This window comes from Terrapene carolina, unplaced genomic scaffold (assembly GCF_002925995.2).
Source record: "Terrapene carolina triunguis isolate 2854851 unplaced genomic scaffold, T_m_triunguis-2.0 Scaffold111, whole genome shotgun sequence".
Taxonomy (NCBI): domain Eukaryota; kingdom Metazoa; phylum Chordata; order Testudines; family Emydidae; genus Terrapene; species Terrapene triunguis.
In genome coordinates, this window is record NW_020664462.1 from 13586337 (window position 1) to 13605790 (window position 19454).

Consider the following 19454-nt stretch of genomic DNA (forward strand, 5'->3'; position numbering starts at 1 on the left):
GGAGAAAACCTAAGTTGAGTTGATAATTAGAAGGGGGGGGGGAGGAATACCTTTTCACTTGTAAACTAAGAATTTTTGATACTTAAATAATTGGACATAAATATGGAACTCCACTATATGACATTTAGTCATTTTTCAGAGCAGAGCTGTGCTTAACAATGTAGATAGTCCATACTTTTGTTTGGCTTTCACACCGCAAGAAGCATGATTAGTGTCTTTACTTTGTATAGTCCTTATTGAGCTTGAAAATGAACTGATTTTTTTTCTTGATGCATCTAAAGACCTGTTGATAACTCTTTTAGGTACACAAAACTTGGCTATGCAGGAAATACGGAACCACAGTTCATTATTCCATCATGTAAGTAACTTTTGCCTCAGCTTCTGATGTACAAAGTTATTCATGAAAATGATGAGCAATAAATAATTTGCTTTCCAGATCTTAACTCAGTCTTCCAAGGTCTCTTGTCCATATTCACTATATCTGCATCCTTGACTTGAGTATAGCTAATGAAAACTCTTTCCTGCAGTTTGCCAGGACTGTTCCTCATTAAATCAGTTTCTGGTTGCTATGACTGAGATGAAAAGAGCTCTAATACCATTTCCTTCCTATCTCTATTGTTTTTCTGCCAGGACTCTGGCTTAGACAGAATACAAGGTACTTCCTCTTTACCTGACTGTGGTTACAGCTTGGGTAGTATGAGGGAGGCCTCTTGTCAATTTCAGTACTGAAATGCAGGTACCACTTGGCAGCAATGTGTATCCATCTTTATGCTGACTAGGACTCTAGACAGAGTAAAAAAAAAAAACAAATATTAAATAACAGTGTCCCTGGTTGGGAGTCTTATACAGTATACTCCTATATATCTGAACCGCCACATTATCAGAATCCCTTTCTTGTCCCCCAGCATGAGATACATGAATTCTATGCCCTCTGCAGCATGTATCTCATGCTGGGGGACAAGAAAGGGATTCTGATAATGTGGCGGTTCGGATAATAGAGCAGAGCCCCCAGCCAGACTGTGAGGAGGAGGAGGAGCAGGACAAACCCCTGGCTGCCAGGGAGGTCACCCTGGTGCTGAATGGCTCTTGCAGCAGTGCAGGGAGCCCGTTGCAGCCCAGCTGTCTGTGAGCAGGGTTGTGACAGCTGAGCTGCAGAGGGCTCCCTGTGCTGCTGCAGGCTGGTGATACCCAACCCCAGCCAGGTGCAAGATGTAAGCAGGGAGGCTGCAGTCCTAGTAGGGCAGAGCAGAGATCCCTGGCCAAGATTCTGCTTTGCCCTGCCAGGACCGCAGCCTTCTCTGCACCTTGCTCCTGCAGGGACTGGGTATCACCAGCTCTGCGGCAGCGCAGGGAGCCCTCTGCAGTTCCACTGTCATGGCAGTGGGGCCGTGACACTGGAGCTGCAGAGAGCTTCCTGTGCTGCTGCTGAGCTGATGACACCTAATCCCTTCAGGCGCAAGGTGTGGGGAGAGGCTGCAGTCCTGGCAGGGCAGAGCAGAGACCCCTGGCCAGCACTGCGAGGAAAAGGAAGAGCTCCTGGCTGCGGGGGAGGCCACTCTGCAGCTGAATGGTTCTTGCCCTCTCAATTATCTGAAATAAATCCATAACCCCCACGCTATTCAGATAAGAGGAGGTTACTTACCTGTAACTGGAGGTTCTTCGAGATGTGTGGTCCCTATCTGTATTCCACTCAGGGTTATACACCTGCTCCTGGAGCTGGAGCTTTTCAAAGTAGTATTGCACGGTGGTCAGAGCATGCGCCCCTGTCCTGCCTCCTGTTTTCATCCAAGGTGATAAAGAGTGGGACGGACTGGCCACGTCTCCAGTTCCTTCTCCACCGTAGACCTACAGAGCTGTGGCAGAGGGGAAGGAGGGTGGGATTGGAATACAGATAGAGCCCACACATCTTGAAGAACCCCAGTTACAGGTAAGTAACCTCCTCTTCTTCAAGTGATGGTCCCAGCTGTAGTCCACTGAGGGTGATTGACAAGCAGTACTTAGATAGGAGGAGGGTGTGAGGAAGATGGTCCTTTGTTCTATGGTTCCGCTGCTGCACCGAATGAGGATAATGAGAGGAAAAGGTGTGTACCGAACTCCACGTGGCCACCTTACATATGTTCGTAAGGGGTTTGTCGTGGAGTGCGGCTGTGGTCGATGCTTGTACTCTCATGGAATGGGCTTGTATCCTATCTGGTGGGGAGAGCCTTGACAAGTAATAGCAGCGCGTAATGCACTCTGAGATCCACTTAGAGATTCTCTGGGTGGAAATGGCCTATCCTTTAATTCTCTCCGCTGTGATGACAAATAGTCTGGGAGACTTCCAGAATGGCTTTGTCCCAGGGCCCTATGCACTTTGAGGGAATGAAGCCACTGTTCCTCATTCGAGGCATGTGGGTTTGGAAAGAAGGTAGGCAGATGTATGGGTTGGTTGAGGTGGAATTGGAAAAGCACCTTTGGCAGAAACTAGGGAAGCAGTTGTGGTAGACCTTGTCCTTATGGAACGCAGTAAAAGGGGGGTTTGCCATCATGGCTCCCAGCTCACCAGCCTTCCTCGCTGAGGTAATGGCAGCAAGGAAAGTGACCTTCATGGAGAGGAGAGGAGAGAGAGAGAGAGCAGGAGGCCAGCGGCTCAAAGAGAGAGTTCACTAAAGAGATAAGGACCCATTGGGGAGCAATGGGCTGAATGAGTGGATATTTACATAAAAGGCCCTTTCAGAACTGGGTGGTCAAGGTTTGGATAAAAATGGAATGCCCTTCCACTGGAGGATGGAAAGTGCTAATGGCTGCTGCATGCACTCTGATAGAGCTGAGAGCCAGTCCCTAGGTTTTCATGTGGAGGAAATAGTCTAAGAGCACTTAGGGGATGCCCACAGCTTGGGGGGCAAGACCTTGCTGTTGGGTCCAGGACTCATACCCTTTAAGGTCGGAAGGGACCATTGTAATCAAGTCTGACTTCCTGCACATTGTAGGCCACAGAACCTAACCCAGCCATTCCTAAAATAGACCCCTAAGCTCTGGTTGAGTTACTGAAGTCCTCAAATCATGGTTTAAAGACTTCAAGTTATAGAGAATTCAGTATTTACACTAGTTTAAATCTGCAAGTGACCCAAGCCCAATGCTGCAGAGGAAGGAGAACCCCACCCCTAAGGGTCTCTGCCAATCTGACCTGGAGGTGAAGCGTGTCCATTTGCCTGATAGGATCGCCTTGTGGAGTCCTTTCAGCTACTGGAGAGGATATCTTGCACTGCCAGTGAGCATTCTTGTACAAATGGAAGTGTCTATCCAAAACCCATTCTGTCAGTTGTAGCATCCATGGGTCTGGATGCCCGAGTCTGCCCTTGTTTTGTGTCAGTAGTTCCAGAAATGTCTGTAGCAGGAGTGGAGGTTGTTTCAACAGACAGAGAAGACGAGGGAGCCAGAATTGGCGAGGTCAGAATGGAGTGATCAGAATGGCTGTCGCTTTCTCCTGCCAGAGTTTATGGAGGAAGCGGGATAGGAGGGTCGGTGGGTGGGGGAGGCGTAGTTCATCTGATCTGACCAATCCATGACCAGAACATTGCCAGTGAGTGGGCACAGAGTCCTCCTGTGGAGCAATATTGGGTACATTTGGTGTTGGTGTGAGATGCAAAGAGGTCTCTGATTGGTGTACCCCAGTGACCAAAGATGTCCACGATTATTGTGTCGTGCAACTCCCATTTGTAGTCAGTTGCAAAGTTCCTGCTGAGAGAATCTGCAATCACATTCTAGGTGCCAGGCAGGTAGGCTGCTGGCAAAAGGATATGTGGTTTGATGCACCATTCCCAGGGGCAAATCGCTTCCATACACAGTGCTGGGGACCTCATGCCCCCTTGTTTGTTTATGTAGTATACTGTGGTGGTGGTGTCTGACATGATGAGGACGTGGCAATAGCAGATAGCTGGTAAGAACACGTGGCATTCTTTGTGTACTGCCCAAAGTTTGAGAATGTTTATGTGCATCCTGGCCTCTTGTGTGGTTCAGGTGTCTTGTCATGTGATCTCCAGTGTGAGTGCCCCAGCCTGAGAGTTATGTTATGACTGTCATGGTCGGCGAGGATGGGAGGAAGGGCATCCCGGAGCAGACTTGTATTGGGTCTGTCCACCACTGAAGAGAAGAGATGACTTCTGGTGGAAAGTTGAGCATGGTGCATAAGGGAATAAACTCTTTGCAGCCACAGCTGTAGACAGTGAAGGTGCAGGCGGGTGAAGGACGTGATATATGTACACACCACCATGTGCCCTAGGATGGAGAGGTAAGTCCTGGCCGAGACAGAAGGGTTGGACTTTATCCGTGCTATTTGCTCCAGTAGGCTCTGGAATCTGTCTTGTGGCAGATAAGCTCAGGCAGAGGTCGAATTGATGCGAGCTCCTATGAATTCCAGGGGCTGACTATGGTGCAAGGTTGATTTTTCAACGTTCTTGCTCACTCCTAGGGAGGAGAAGAGTAGAAGAAGCTGGGATGTGCATGCTTCCATGGCTCCTGGCTAGGCCACAACGCGGGGTCTGTAGCACGGATACTGGTTGATCTGGACGGAGGCTCCAGGGTACGGGGAGTGCTCTTGTATTGCTCAGACTGATGTATGGGGATGGTTCCTGGCCAGGATCCGACTTTGGGCCCATAGGGTGCTTCTTGAGGTGGAGAGCTCAGCCTTCCTGTGTACGGGCTGTGAAGGAGAGGCAGATACTGCCATGTGGCCTTCCCCCAAACAGCATAAACAGCCTTGGTGTTCGTTGCTGATGGAAAATGAGCGAGGGCAGGGAGCACAGACTTTGAATCCTGGCATCTTCAGCATAAACCAGTACCCAGACCTGGGAGCTGCGTGGGAGTAAAGGGGGGGAGATTGTTTGGGGAGAAAAACTGCTGAAGCGGCATCCCAAATCCTTAATTATAAAAAATACTAGGAATTACCAAAGTACAACGAAAAACAATAAAATTTTAATTAATGGATGAAAATAAGAACTGTTTTTGTAAATTTTTTTGAAAATGCGTCACTAACAATGAGAGGGCAGCAGAAGCTCCAACTTGGACCATGTGGCCGTGAGAAGGAACCGGAGATGTGGACGATCTTCCTCACCCTTTATCGCCTCAGGAGAAACTATAAGGCAATACAAGAGCGCATGTGTGGACCGCCAGGCAATACTACTTTGAACAGCTCTGGAGGCATGGTGCATGTGCATAACTCTCAATAGAATACAATAGGGACCATCACCCGAAGAAGAATCAGGAATATACTGCACCACTTTTTGTGGTGCGTACATGCTGTGCCCATAGCATATTAAAATGGTCTCATTATTTGGATTTGCTACCTATTTTTTTTATTGACCCATATTAACACCAAAAATTTTCAAATCTAAATTTGATACCTTTCTAAACTCCATTAATTTTAGTTTTCCTTTATTTCAGTAATGTCTTGTAGTCTTGTATCTTAAGCTTAAAAACTTTGTATGGACTACATATTGCCTTAAATTTGAGGTGCTAATTATGCTTCTGCTGTATTTGAAAAGGTTTATGGGACTTTGTTCAGTTAATCTAACAAAACATCTAGTTTTCTAATGTCCACAGTATTTCTTTGCCTGCCTTGAATGCTGACCTTTTTTTTTTTTGGTTATGTGCTACAAGGTAAGGAAATATTAAATAAACCCGGAGGTCCAAGGAAGTAACTGGGGAAGCACTCTCTATCAGAACTACAGTGCAGTAACTATGTAGTTTTTAGTTAACATAGTTTTAAGTGTTAAAGCAATTTTCTAAATCAAGAGTTTATAAAGATATATGTATGTGTTGTGCTAAATAGGTTTATGTATTCACCATGTGGTAGAAAATATTTCCCATAACTATTAATTTAATATAAATCCTGCTTTTGTCAATTGGAATATTTTGTGGAGGTCTGGTGTATGTTTCTGAAAGAAGTTTTCAAACTGAAGAATCCTTTGGCCTAATACTATTAAAAGCATTCTTAAGTGATTATTCTACATACTGTCTGTTCTCCATTATAAGTGGTTGAGTGTGTGATTCTGGCTTACTGAAACAAGATTGTAAATAAACAGGCTACATTTTATTCTGTTTTTATTTATAGTTTGCCCTAGATTTCTTGCTGCTTAATCTTTCTGTCTACACTAGCCGTCTGCTAGTGATTTTAGTGATAGGTGTCTCCTGCTAAAAGCAAGCATGAATGTCTCAATAGGCTTCTCTGTAGGGCTGCAAATTGATTTTTTTCTACCAGCCAGAATAATGGCTCAGTAATTTAATGTTTTCGAATATTTTCTTCATGCTCCCACTTCCTCCCCTTTCTTTTAATTCTCCAACTTGCTTGGTATATTGAGACCCAGAAAAACCTGTCATTTCCTCACTTTAGGAGTGCCTACTGGATTGGAAATCAAAAGTATACAGTTCTCTTGAGCGCTGTACTTGGTAATGGGTTAAATTTTTAAAGTGGTGTGAGTGAGTGAGAGAGAGGGGATTTGGTCGCAACTCCCACTGATGTTAATTGGAGATAAGTGACCAAATCCCCTGCACTGCACTGAAAATGTACCCTAACATATTAGTGTGTCAGCTTATCACTTCCTACATTCCAATCTTTGTTTTTGAGAAAAGAAGTCTTGCTTGCTTTATTTAAAGCAGGAAAGGGGAACGCGTAACACCTCACATTGTTCTATGTTTAGAAAAGGAGTTTCATTTTTAATGTATTCTTTTGTGATGGATTATTTTATTTATTTATTTATTTAGGTATTGCAATCAGAGAGTCACCAAAAGTTGGCGACCAAGCCCAGAGGAGAGTATTGAAGGGAGTTGATGATCTAGACTTTTTCATAGGAGATGAAGCCATAGATAAACCTACCTATGCTACAAAAGTAAGAATATATAATAAAGCTTTAAACATCTTTCAGAAATCTTTTTGAATTGACTCTATATTTTTATTATTGTAGCTTGTTTAAATGCCTGTCAAGAAGATTTGAAATAAACACTTATCTGAAGTTTGCTATCATTAAGTATACTAGTCATTGAAGTTGCAGAATGAAAGGATTGAATTTAGTTGGCTTCAGTTTAGCATGTGCACATTTTGTTGGTTGGCCTCTTTTAAAATAGTTGTTCTATCAATGCTTTAGCAACAGTTGATGACAGATCCATTTTGGAAGGGTCCATTAATATAATGCACTTTCTTTTCCCCTGTAATGTCAGTAGCTAATATAGTCATAGATACCAAATCTTTCTATTTCCTCTTGCCGAAAATTATATGGGACTTATATTAATGATTAAAATTACTGACTATTTTGGTGCTGATCAGTTTGCTTTGAGAAATGTCAGAACATGTCCCCTGGCCACTGGGCCCTGTGCACAGGGTCATCTTATAAGTCCATTTCTCTGTGAGTCAGTTTTTCTTTTTCCTGTAAAGGATCCTTTTCTGTGGGGGATTAATGAAGTAAGGTATATGTTAAATATTCATAAAATACATATCGGATATTAGTTTCTTATATATTAGCTTAAGCACCAACTGTGTGCTGGGCACTAAACAAAATGCAAAGATAGCCCCTGCTTATAGGAACCTATGGTCTAAAATAATATAATACTGAAGTCTTGGTTTGTCTTCTTACCTCTGATCATTCATAGATTGCAAAATGCTTACAAAGGATCAGAAGCATCATTATCCCTAGTTTACAGATGGGGTAACTGATGCACAGGGAGGTGAAGTGCCTTGCCCAGGTCACACAGTAAAGCAGTGGCAGAACTAAGAATAGAACCTAGGTCTTCTGACTCCTAGTCCAGTCCCCTATCCACAAACAGAATCATAATGAGAGACCCAGGAGAGGATGATGACTTAAAAATTATTGGCTTTCTTTTAAAAGTAGAACAGTGACACAACGTTTCTATAGGCGAGTATTTATGGTTCTCACAGATACTAGGATTTTGCTTCCCGTGTTCATTGTATTGTTACCTACTGGCTCATACACTGACATGTTTAAAATGTTCTCTTGCTTCAGTGGCCCATACGACACGGTCTTGTTGAAGACTGGGATCTCATGGAGAGATTCATGGAGCAAGTAATTTTTAAATATCTTCGCGCTGAACCCGAGGATCATTACTTTTTAATGGTGAGTAATAGAACTGGGTAAGAAAATGCTTCCACAAATGGGAGATGGTATAATTGTGGTGGATAACATTCAAGTAGGTTTTGTTATGTATATAAAGCCTAGAAGCCTTTTGTAACTTTTCATTTTTTTTATTGTTGTAGAAATAATATATAAAATCACATTAGAGCCAGTTTCCAGTACACTTCTGAAACAGGCTTCTTGGTTTGGGCTTTATTTTTTTAAAAAAGCTTTGGATGGCTTGATTGAATTACAGATGCTGCTTAAAATAATTGGCTGACTTCAGTCAAACAAAATAAAGCATTACCGTGAAATAGGGGGAAATGTCACTTAGCAATATGCTGTATGTTAGCAATCATGTGCACAATTATGTATTACCTTCTGTGAAAGGTTTCTGTTCAAGATGAAATTAGTTACTTAATGCAAAATGCTTTTTTAAAAATCAGTGGTTTTGCATAGGAGGAGATAAATATAAAGAATACATAATTCATAGCTGGATTTTTTTTTTAAATAAAGACCACTGTTAAGTAGTTAAGGTCCCAAATTGGATCAACCTTGAAACTTGTTCACCACTAAACATCAGGCTGTTTGTATGAATTGTTTGGAAAGATGGTTGTAATTTATTACACTAGGTAGTTGTATGCAACCAGATTTCCTTGTTTGTTTTGCAGGATTCCACATAATCTAATTTTAGTTTATTTTAAAATTAATGCACATTCTTTCATCTGTTTTCCTTGGTAATTCATCCCCTCCCAGGTAGGAGTAGCAGCGATGTGAAGAATCCTTAGACGTTAAGTCTGCTCCCTGTACGTAACGCAGATTATCCCTTATACACCAGTCTTGCAAACACACATACACTGTGTTTAACTTTATTATGGTGAGCAGTCCTATTGAGATCAATGGGACCAGTTATGGTAGGAAAGTTAGGCAGTTGCATAAGTGTTTGCAGGATCAGTTTCTTACTCTGGATGTGTTTCCTCCTTACATGTACTTATATGTCAAAGTCATACTACTTATTGTGCTCACAGTATGTCATTTCTGTTCACATGTCAAACCAAACTTTTTTCCTAATCATCAGTAATTTTTCAAAGAAATGTTAACAACCATGTTGTGGAAGGTTGGGTCTGTGTCTACCCGCCAAAGAGTAAATGGATCAGATCTATTTACCTGGGACTTATTTGGGATTCTTGAGCCCACTCATAAACTGAAAAATTGGGTTACTGCTGGCTCAGGAGCCAAGTTTAATAAAAGTCTGAACTGCATTTGATATTTAATAAGGTGACTTTTCTTTACAGACAGAACCTCCACTGAACACTCCAGAAAACAGAGAGTATCTTGCAGAAATCATGTTTGAATCTTTTAACGTACCAGGACTTTACATTGCTGTTCAGGTGAACAAAGTGAATCTACACTTCTAAAGTACAGTATAGCTGGAGTATGTATGGTCATCTGCAAGCATATACCTGAAATGTTTGAAGCAGGATCTTCTAAGATTATCTGTTAACATGTTCTATCCATATCTAAATATTAACTTTGTTTCTTATCTAGGCAGTGTTGGCCTTAGCCGCATCTTGGACTTCACGGCAGGTTGGCGAACGTACATTAACAGGAATAGTCATTGACAGTGGTGATGGAGTAACTCATGTAATTCCTGTGGTAGGTGGTAGGATGCAGTTTAAGATCTTAAATTGTTTGTGTGACTGTGAAAGTTTTCTTGGTCTTCAGTTAATAGACCAATTTTATTTTTTCCAGATTTTGTGGATATTAATGGTGACACTGTGGAGGAGTAGTGGAGGTTAGGGAAAAGGAATGTGTATGTATAATATGTTAAAGGGACACTCATATTAATTTTAGGACCAAATTATAGATAATGCATTAGAAATTTATGCAATAGAAGATATGTAACTATAAATCAGATTTTTAAAATTTTAAACTTTATAGTGGTGATATTTTACATAAAAAAGTCAGCATTTTTCAAATGAGTCTTCATAATGTGGTTACAGTAGTTGTGGTTTTGGAAAAAATTGAAATCCAAGTTCATTAAATACCATTACAGCTCTTTCTCTTTGAGGTCAGTAAGAACTGCCATACTGGGTCAGACCAATAGGTCCCTCTAGCCCAGTATCCTGTCTTCCGACATGAAGGCCATGAAAAAGGAGTCAATATGTCTATTGGAGATTCCTATTCTTGTATAAATCCTGTCAACGCATCCTGCTGTATCCAAATTTTTCCCGTAACCAATATTTGTTAATACTGCTCAAATTTGGAAAGTTGGTCAGTGTAGTGGATATTCTCACATGATGGAGAGATTTCATCTTTGCCTGAATGTGTAGCACTTTTCTGTGTGTTGAGTTCCATATCCAAAAAGTTTTTGGCTGGACATTTGTATAGTATTCTACCTTTCACATATGGGGTATTTCCTTATGCTATTCTAAAAAAAATTAGAGTGCATGTTACTTGTGTGAAACAAAGGCAAGCTTATATAAATACAACAAAAGCATCTAGTCAATTTCTAATTGTCTAAACCTCTCAGGATACAAAGATGTAATCATTATTTATGCACTCTAATTTCTGTTCCAATTATGCCATCCAGTATATTTGCGAAACAGGTAATGTGCCTGAATGACATCTAAGTGCTGAAATATATTATAGTGCTGTGGGCTCCATTAACATTTTTAAGCTTATTGCATGTTGGTAGTTATCTATACCCTGCAGTATTTGCTATACAGAACTTAAAATGGGAACTATTAGAAACAACACAAGCTTGCCATATGAATAGTCATTGCTGTGTTTACTATTACTAGCTATGGCCAATATATTACCCTGTTCCTTTTTCTCTTGTCTTTATTTATTACCTTTTTCACGATGCATTTTAAAACATCACTTTTCCTTACTGTGTTTTTTGGTCACTTTCCCTTCCTTTAATAGTTTTTGTTCTTGTTTCTTCGGTATTTTTGTAACCTTTGTTCTTCTCTATCCATTTTTCAGTCTCTCATGCAGGATACCTGCTTTCTCTTCTCATGAATATTTTTTGCCTTTTTAGATCATTCCTGAAAAAGACCTCATGGTTGGAACGTCTCTATCTTCAGCATGCATTTAAGATTATCCTTTAACTTCTTTGTTTTTTTTACATTCACTGCTGATTTTTGTATTAGATAATATTAAGCAGCATCAGTTCTGCAAATAGTAATCAAGGGCCTTAGAAAGTAGCATCTATCATCATTAGGGTTTACAAATTTGAGGTCACTTTGAAAGGTGCCAAAATTTCACTTTTAGTTTTTTTAAAAAACCCAAGAAGCTGCTGGGTAAAAATGAACATTATATTCTGCTGTTAACTTTTGGTACTTCATACACCAGCTTTTTCTAAGCATTTTTTTTCCATAGGCAGAAGGTTATGTAATTGGAAGTTGCATCAAACATATCCCTATTGCAGGTAGAGATATTACATATTTCATTCAGCAGATCCTAAGGGAGAGGGAGGTAGGAATTCCCCCTGAACAGTCTCTGCAGACAGCAAAAGCCATAAAGGTAAAAATTTGATGTGAAATTTACCTTTCTTTTAAGAGAGGAAGATTTTTGTTTTTTGTTTTAACACATTGCCAGTGACCCTTTTTATATATACAAATATAGGAATTGTCTAACTATACTTTTCCTTCTATTTAAGTTCTTCACAAAATGAGGGGGAAAAGATGTAAAGGGGAAACAAGGAGAAATATGAATTATCAAGCAAGACTTTAGAATTAATATGTACGTATTTTAAAGGTGAAATTGGGATTTGATTCAGGCTTTAGAGTTTGCTTCAAATTTGAACTATGCTAGTTAAGAAAATTCTCCATAAAACCTTGACCTCTGAGTCTTGCATATATTGCATAATATTACTGGGATGATCACCAGGGATAGCTCAGTGGTTTGACCATTGGCCTGCTAAACCCAGGATTGTGAGTTCAATCCTTGAGGGGGCCATTTAGGGATCGGGGCAAAAATTGGGGATTGGTCCTGCTTTGAGCAGGGGGTTGGACTAGATGACCACCTGAGGTCCCTTCCAACCCTGATAATCTACGATTCCATGAAATGCATACAGGTGGAGCGATTTCAGTGACATTCCGTGTAAGTTAAGGAGTTTGCCAGTGTGGAGCCCCATTGAAATCAATGGGGTCTTGTGCATCTCTTAATGCAGGATTGGGGGCCTTACCAATTGATTACGTAGGACTTTTCCTGACCAGTCTGTTCCTTAAGAATAAGGTTAGAATTGTAAGAACAGTAGTTACCAAATGTGAATCGTAGGTTAATAGATTTAGACCTTGCTTTTGATTCTCCAATTAAGTAATTTTCACTGTTTTTCTGAAATATTCCTTAATGTATTTAATAATTACGTATGATCAATTTAGGCAACTTTTAATGCATGGTATTTCTTTACAGGAAAAATATTGTTACATTTGCCCTGACATAGTAAAAGAATTTGCCAAATATGATATAGATCCACAAAAATGGATCAAACAGTACACAGGCATCAATGCAATCAACAAAAATAAATTCATTATAGATATTGGTTATGAAAGGTTTCTTGGACCTGAAATTTTCTTTCATCCTGAGGTAAGAAACAGTGCCTAGCATTGCATTTTTTTTTTTTTTTTTTTGTAAAAAAAGTGCAATATAATTCTTGATGCAAGAGCACCATCTTGTGGAAATTATAAATACCAGTAAGTCTTGTCTGAGAGGGCTGGAAGACTTGGGTTAATATATGCACAGACACACAATAATAGGTGGATAACTGCCTAATCTTTTGTTTTTCCTGTGGAGGTATATAATGTCTAAATCTTTCAGTTTTTCAGAAACATAAACTAAAACAAGAAACGTTTACCTGAAATCTCAGATCTTGACTGAGGCTTTTTTCTTTTTTTTAAATACTGGTTTAAATTAGCAAACTTCATGAATTATATACAGCATATTTAGTTGTATAGTCAAACCCTTTGAATATCACTCTTGCTTATAGCAATTTACCAGAAGTAGTATTTTAATTCTTGGACACTTATATTTGAGGTGCCTTTTAGGTAAGGAAACTCCAATAAACAGATCCTATTATAGTGACTGTCCTTGTAAAACTGAAGGCCAAATTCATCCTTGAATCAAGTCTCTTAAAATTGGTTGTCATTAAGCAGGTCTGAGTATATTTAAAATTACCATTGATTGTATAAGCATAACTGACATGTCATGATGTTTCCCACCTAACAAACAACCCGCACAGCAAGTAGTTCAGTTGCGAGAGCTGCGTCAAGTAGGCCCCCCACGGCAGGGGAAAGAACCCAGTTTATATGACTCAGACAGATGGCTTACAGGGCGAAGGCTAGGAAGGAGAAGGAAGCAGAGATGCTCACCTTTCTTCCAGGCAGACAGCCTGTGGAGTGTATCTTGTAGGTGGTAGGTAGGCTCCTGCAAAAGACCCTGGGTGAGGGGAAAAGGACATAATCGATATGTTGAACTTGTGTTAAACAACTTAATCTGAAGAAATAAAACTGAACCCAGAAAGGAAAGGGATGGAAATCCTGTGGCTGGAAAGGGTTTTCTGGTGCATGGGTCAGTGAGTTAGCCCACCTGCTTGAAGTCATGGAGTATACTGCAGTGATTCTGGACTATGCTAAAGCATCTATCCACCCTGAAAACACTTACTCTTCCTGCTGGGTGTATCTCATTTAGAGCTCTTATAGGGTACACAGAAGGGTTTTTTTGACATCCAAACTTTAAAGACAAAAAACCCAGAACCCTTTCAACATCTGTGCAAATGCTTCATGTTTGGTGTAAAGTCAATCATGATCAAAATTGGAGAGATACTGAACATACAGCTAGATCCAAGCTGCAGCATGATCAGGAAAGAGTAGAATAATGCTGGCTATGGCAGTTGTGGAGATCTGGTACTGACACAAAAATCATATATCTAAAGAGGGGAAAAACAACAGGTGCAAAATGTGGGGGAATTTAATGTAACAGCTGCATCCATCCCCATTAAAGAAACGTTTATTTTCATCTTGTCTCATTAATACTGCCCGAATGTTACTAATGTATGTCACCAAAAACTGTTGTAATTGGAAGGAAAAGTTGGCCCATAAGGGAATCTCTGAGAAGTGTCCACAATATGAAAAAGTTTCACCCATATGTGTCGTCTTATGTGTTGGCACTGGCTTCAGACAGCACTTCTGAGCCCATATTCATCCCTAGCATCTGAGTGAAGGGCTGTGATCCTTGAAAGTCCTAAGATCTCTGCTCACTTAATTTTTTAAAGTGTTTTTAATCATTCTTCAGGCCCCTACCCTACATTATTACAAAGACATGGCAGGCTGGGTGTAGTTCCCTCTGGAGCCTTCTAACACTGATCTTGACAGGACAGGAGGCCAAGTGCACTGCCTGCGCTACTCCAGAATCCGGGAGCAAAGAACCACTGTTGAATGTCTGATCCCTACCCCAGATTGAATTGGGTTGGCATGTCAGCTGAATGTGTCAATTCTGTTAAAACACAAAACAAAACTAAACAAAAATGCTTCAGTCCATTCATGCCACACCGTGATGCAGGGTCTGCAAGAAACATATCCTGTGACATTTTTAATAAACACACCACAGATGGTCCCAGCTGTGGTGAAATGCTTTTTCATCTATTGGAGTGACTTGATCACTGACTTGTAACTCTCTATTACTTTGCCACATGTGAGCAAAGTCTATAATTAATTTAGGCTGCAAGCTACTGGTGTGTAGTGCTTGTGTACACATACTCATGCTGTCCCTCATCGAGCTAGAGCAAGTATAAATAGCGATGTAGCGGTGGGAGCGTGGGGAGTGGTAGTAAAGAGACAGCAGAGCCATGCCGACTACGTATCCTTGGTTTCAAGAAGATTTGTATTCAGCACGGTTCAGCCGTACCTCTGCTGCCACTACTAGTGTTACTCTGTCTACCCTACTGTTTATACTCTCGCTAGCTCAGTGATGGCCAGCTCAAGTATGTGCATGTGAGCAGTGGAATCAGCCCTAGCTCGTAGTGTAAGACAGCCTTAGAAAAACCATGTCCATTAAGTCTAACTTACATAAAGATATTGGGACACTTGAATATTTGGATACCAGGCCATTTGGCTCTTCAATTTTAGAGGACTTTAGCCAGGTTTGCATTTAACCTAGTGTGTGCTTGGGCATGTACAGATAAGAACAAGACTTGTTTTACCTTTTTTTTAAAGGGAATTTAAACTAATGTTAATGCAGTATTGGAGTGATCCATGCTAACATTGTGGCTCTCTGACGGCTCTAGTGGCCAGATCATTTATTATAGATTTGAGTTTGCTACTGCCTCTGAGCTAGTGGACCTTATTCATTAGCTCAGTAAACTTTTAGATCCAGAGATCCCACGTTCAATCCCTGCAGATAGCAGAAGAGGAGCATTGTTACATTAGGGTTAAGATGTCTAGCACTGAAGTCAGAAATTTCCAAATCTCTCTCCTGCCTCAACGTTAATCTATCCATGCTGCATATTTGTTATATCTTCTTCTGTCCCTCTTCTTTAAATGTAAATGCTATTAATATGCCCAATATGGCTGAGTTTAATATTGCGGAAGAGCTCATAATTAATTTCCTAAAGCATGAGTGCTTGATTTCTCAATCTTAATTTTTTTATACTTCCTAAATATATATAAATATATATATATATATATATACACACACACACACACACACACACATACACATTTGAACTTTAGTTATTGTGTATGTTTACATATCTGTTGATATACCCTCTTGATATACAACTCTATTGGCAGTGAAATACACGATTTGGAGTTGAGGCAGGGCAAATATTAAGATTAGTCTAAAGATTTGGAGAGTGAAATAAAGCCTATATTTTACTACCACAGTAAAAAATTTTAACACCTCTGTGGCATTATTTCCCTTTTATTTATATAGAGGAGTTTATTTTGGTCACTACAAGTACATACCATATTTAATAAGTAGAAGCAACATCAGCCCCTGTGAATTTTTTACAGAAAAATGTTGCTGTAACATATTGTTCATGGAAATTAACTCGAGTCCTCTCATGTCATTTGTATGTCTGTATTCCACTTCTTTTAGCTTGCTAATCCAGATTTTATGGAATCCATTTCGGATGTAGTTGATGAAGTTATACAGAACTGTCCCATTGATGTTCGTCGTCCATTATATAAGGTATGGTCTTTTTGTGGTAAGACTGACTCACTTCACCTGAAAATTAAAGGCCCATATTCTCACAATGAACTATTTAATTATGTAAGTACCATTCCCATCTGGTATGGGAAAGGCAAGCTCTAGGTATAAGTACTACACATCTACCCCGATATAATGCTGTCCTCGGGAGCCAAAAAATCTTACCGCGTTATAGGTGAAACCGCGTTATATCGAACTTGCTTTGATCTGCCGGAGCGCGCAGCCCCGCCCCCCTGGAGCGCTGCTTTACCGCATTATATCCGAATTTGTGTTATATCGGGTCGCGTTATGTCGGGGTAGAGGTGTACTAGAAAAAAACTTTTTTGGGGAATCCAAATAACTTGGATTTCTCATTGAAAGGTACTTAGTATTTACTGCTTTTCATTTTTGAAGCACTTGAATTCTTGCAACAGCCATGTGAAATCGGTAAGTGTTATCTCCATGTTACCAATGGAGGAACTGAGGCAGAGAAGTTAAGTAACCTGCCCAAGCCACATGTGGAGTCTGTAGCAGAGCTGGGATTATAACTTGAGTTCCTAGGAATTTATTAATATACCATGGCTTGAAAACTTGTATGTTTTTGGTAATCTTGACTCTTGCATTTCCCCCTTCCCCCCCCCCCCCCCCCACTAGCTAAATACCGAAGCTAGGTATTAAAATATGTAAAGAAGAAAAAATAGTGACGTAATCCAGGCTATTAACCCTGTATATGTAGATCAGGCCTCAGCCAAGAGAGATCTTTGTTACCGGCTTGTTAGAATATGAAAATGGAGATTCCTTAACTACAGCCCATAAATCCTCAGTCTGACTTTAAAACATAGGCCTGCAGTGAGCTTTCTCTCTGAGTTGGAAGGACAACCCATGTTCGTTGTTTTTCACCATTGCAGCTGTGATGCACGTCAGATGAGTAAAAGATGCCAGGTTATTGTGGAGGTTTGTTTGTTTACCTATATAAGTGGTGATGGTTTTCTCCTAAGTTGCGTAAGAAGATAGCTTGATCTCCTCACTGCTGACCTCAAATGCATCTTCCCTGGTTGTTGAATGTGGTGGTGTTCGTTGAGGTGTCTGAGTTACACAGTAATGTTGGCCTTTCAAAGGTGGTGTATGTGGGATGGTGCTGGAAATCATTTTGCTCAGTAAAGCAGGTATGCTAAGTAAGGGCTCGTCTACACTACTTGCCGGGTCGGCGGGCAGCTATTGATCCAGCGGGGGTCAATTTATCGCGTCTGCCATCGACTCCGGTACTCCACCAGAACGAGGAGCGCAAGCGGAGTTGACGGGAGAGCGTCCGCTGTCAACTTACCGCAGTGAAGACACCGCAGTAAATAGATCTATGTCGACTTCAGCTACGCTATTCACATAGCTGAAGTTGTGTATCTTAGATCAACCCCACGCGGTAGTGTAGACAAGCCCTAAGTCAGCTCTCGGGGCCACTCGAAACCAGTAGATGTTTTGTGACCAAATTTGTGAGTGTCTTATTCACTTTACAGCTCAGTCTGGTCTTTCCAGACTTGAGTGTGTTGTTTTTTTTATTTGAAGTCTCCATTTTTAATGCTCTCTTCCTTTTTCTTTGCTTGCTAAAAATATCTTATTTCTATAGTGCCTTCTGTAAATAGAGACCTAATGAACCCTGCACAGCAAGTCTACACAACAGTTCAGGACAGGAAGTAAAAAATACTGTATAAAGTTGACACAGTTGGGATAACTGGCATTTTGATTAGGACCCCAAGATTAATTTTTTTCTAGTCTTGTAAAAAACCTAATGAGAGCTTCAGTGCCCACAGGTATTTAGTCTGTCCATACTTCTTTTTTTCTAAGAGACCACAACTCCAAAAGGGCATTCCCTGCACTCAGTGCTAGGGAATTGATTAGTGCCACCTCCTGAATTGCTAGTACCACTCTCCTCCGCATGTAGGTGTTTCTTTTTTGGGGAGAGGGTGGTCTCCCTGTCAAATATTGATTAGTTCCATGCTGAATTAATCTGAGGTCTGTCAGGATCACAATGAGATGGCATGGCTGCATGCACTAACCAGGGTTGCCACTTTGCTAGTTTATAAAAGCTAAAGCTGGCTCCCCTTTTTAGCATCAAAGTCAGCCTGGCAAATAACCTTTCCTTGGCTAGGTCACCAAGTGAGATATTTATTTGCCTTTTCTCCTTGTTCACTTTATTACTTTTTATACATAGTACTGCCAGTGCGGTGGTGTGTTTTTTTTTTAAACTCTTGTTACTTCATCTTGACTTTACTTCTGGGAAGCATTGATTCCTTTGTCTCTCTTTACATGGAGTTAATAGTTCCAAAATAATTGATGGGAAGTGCTGCTCTTTCCTTAGATGGAAGAAGATGGGCAGGTCACTAGGGACTGAAAGCAGAGAGAAGACATAATACAGAGGCCTATTTTTATGATTTTATTTCTGTACTTGGAATAGGGGAAAGGAAAACAGAAGGAAACTGAAAGGAGATGTTTGAGGTGAACTACCAGTCCAGAAATCATAGTGGCTAGTGGAGATTTTTACTTGGTGACTAAGTAATAGGCTTTCTTCCACTCTGATCCCTGTCTGTATATCTTAAGTATTTCTAGAATGCAGCTGTCAAGGCTGTATCCCCACTTTGAACTTTAGGGTACAACTGTGGGAGCCTGCATGAAGACTTCTAAGCTTAATTACCAGCTTAGATCTGGTCCGCTGCCACCATTCCCAAAGACTAATTCCCTTCCCTGGGAAGCCTTGAGAAACCTTTCACCAATTCCCTGGTGAATACAGATCCAAACCCCTTGGATCTTAAGACAAGGAGAAATTGACCATCCCCCTCCTTTCTCCCACCAACTCCTGGTGAATACAGATCCAAACCCCTTGGATCTAAAACAAGGAAAAATCAATCAGGTTCTTAAAAAGAAGGCTTTTAATTAAAGAAAAAGGTAAAAATCATCTCTGTAAAATCAGTATGGAAAATAACTTTACAGGGTAATCAGACTTAAAGAGCTCAGAGGACTCCCCTCTAGTCTTAGGTTCAAAGTACAGCAAACAAAGATAAACACTCTAGTAAAAGGTACATTTACAAGTTGAGAAAACAAAGTAAAACTAAGACGCCTTGCCTGGCTATTTACTTACAAGTTTGAAATAGGAGAGACTTGTTTAGAAAG

The 19454-nt window shown here is 40.6% G+C and overlaps 1 protein-coding gene across 9 annotated transcripts in view; it reads left to right on the plus strand.

The window, feature by feature from the left end:
• Nucleotides 1–19454, plus strand: part of ACTR3B (actin related protein 3B) — a 46109-nt gene that overhangs the window by 12068 nt on the left and 14587 nt on the right. For 5 of the 9 annotated variants that reach the window (XR_003369802.1, XM_026652036.1, XM_026652044.1 and 2 more), the window contains exons 2-9: nucleotides 303–358; nucleotides 6742–6866; nucleotides 7995–8105; nucleotides 9398–9493; nucleotides 9651–9758; nucleotides 11487–11630; nucleotides 12522–12695; nucleotides 16203–16295. Coding sequence is in view for 8 of the 9 variants with exons in the window: in XM_026652036.1 (XP_026507821.1) it covers nucleotides 303–358; nucleotides 6742–6866; nucleotides 7995–8105; nucleotides 9398–9493; nucleotides 9651–9758; nucleotides 11487–11630; nucleotides 12522–12695; nucleotides 16203–16295 (907 nt within the window). In the remaining variant the exon portion in view is untranslated. Of the gene's footprint in view, nucleotides 1–302; nucleotides 359–5191; nucleotides 5267–6741; nucleotides 6867–7994; nucleotides 8106–9397; nucleotides 9494–9650; nucleotides 9759–11486; nucleotides 11631–12521; nucleotides 12696–16202; nucleotides 16296–19454 lie in introns of those variants that run through there. The other 4 variants (XM_026652037.1, XM_026652039.2, XM_026652038.1 and 1 more) reach the window with 4 other exon arrangements.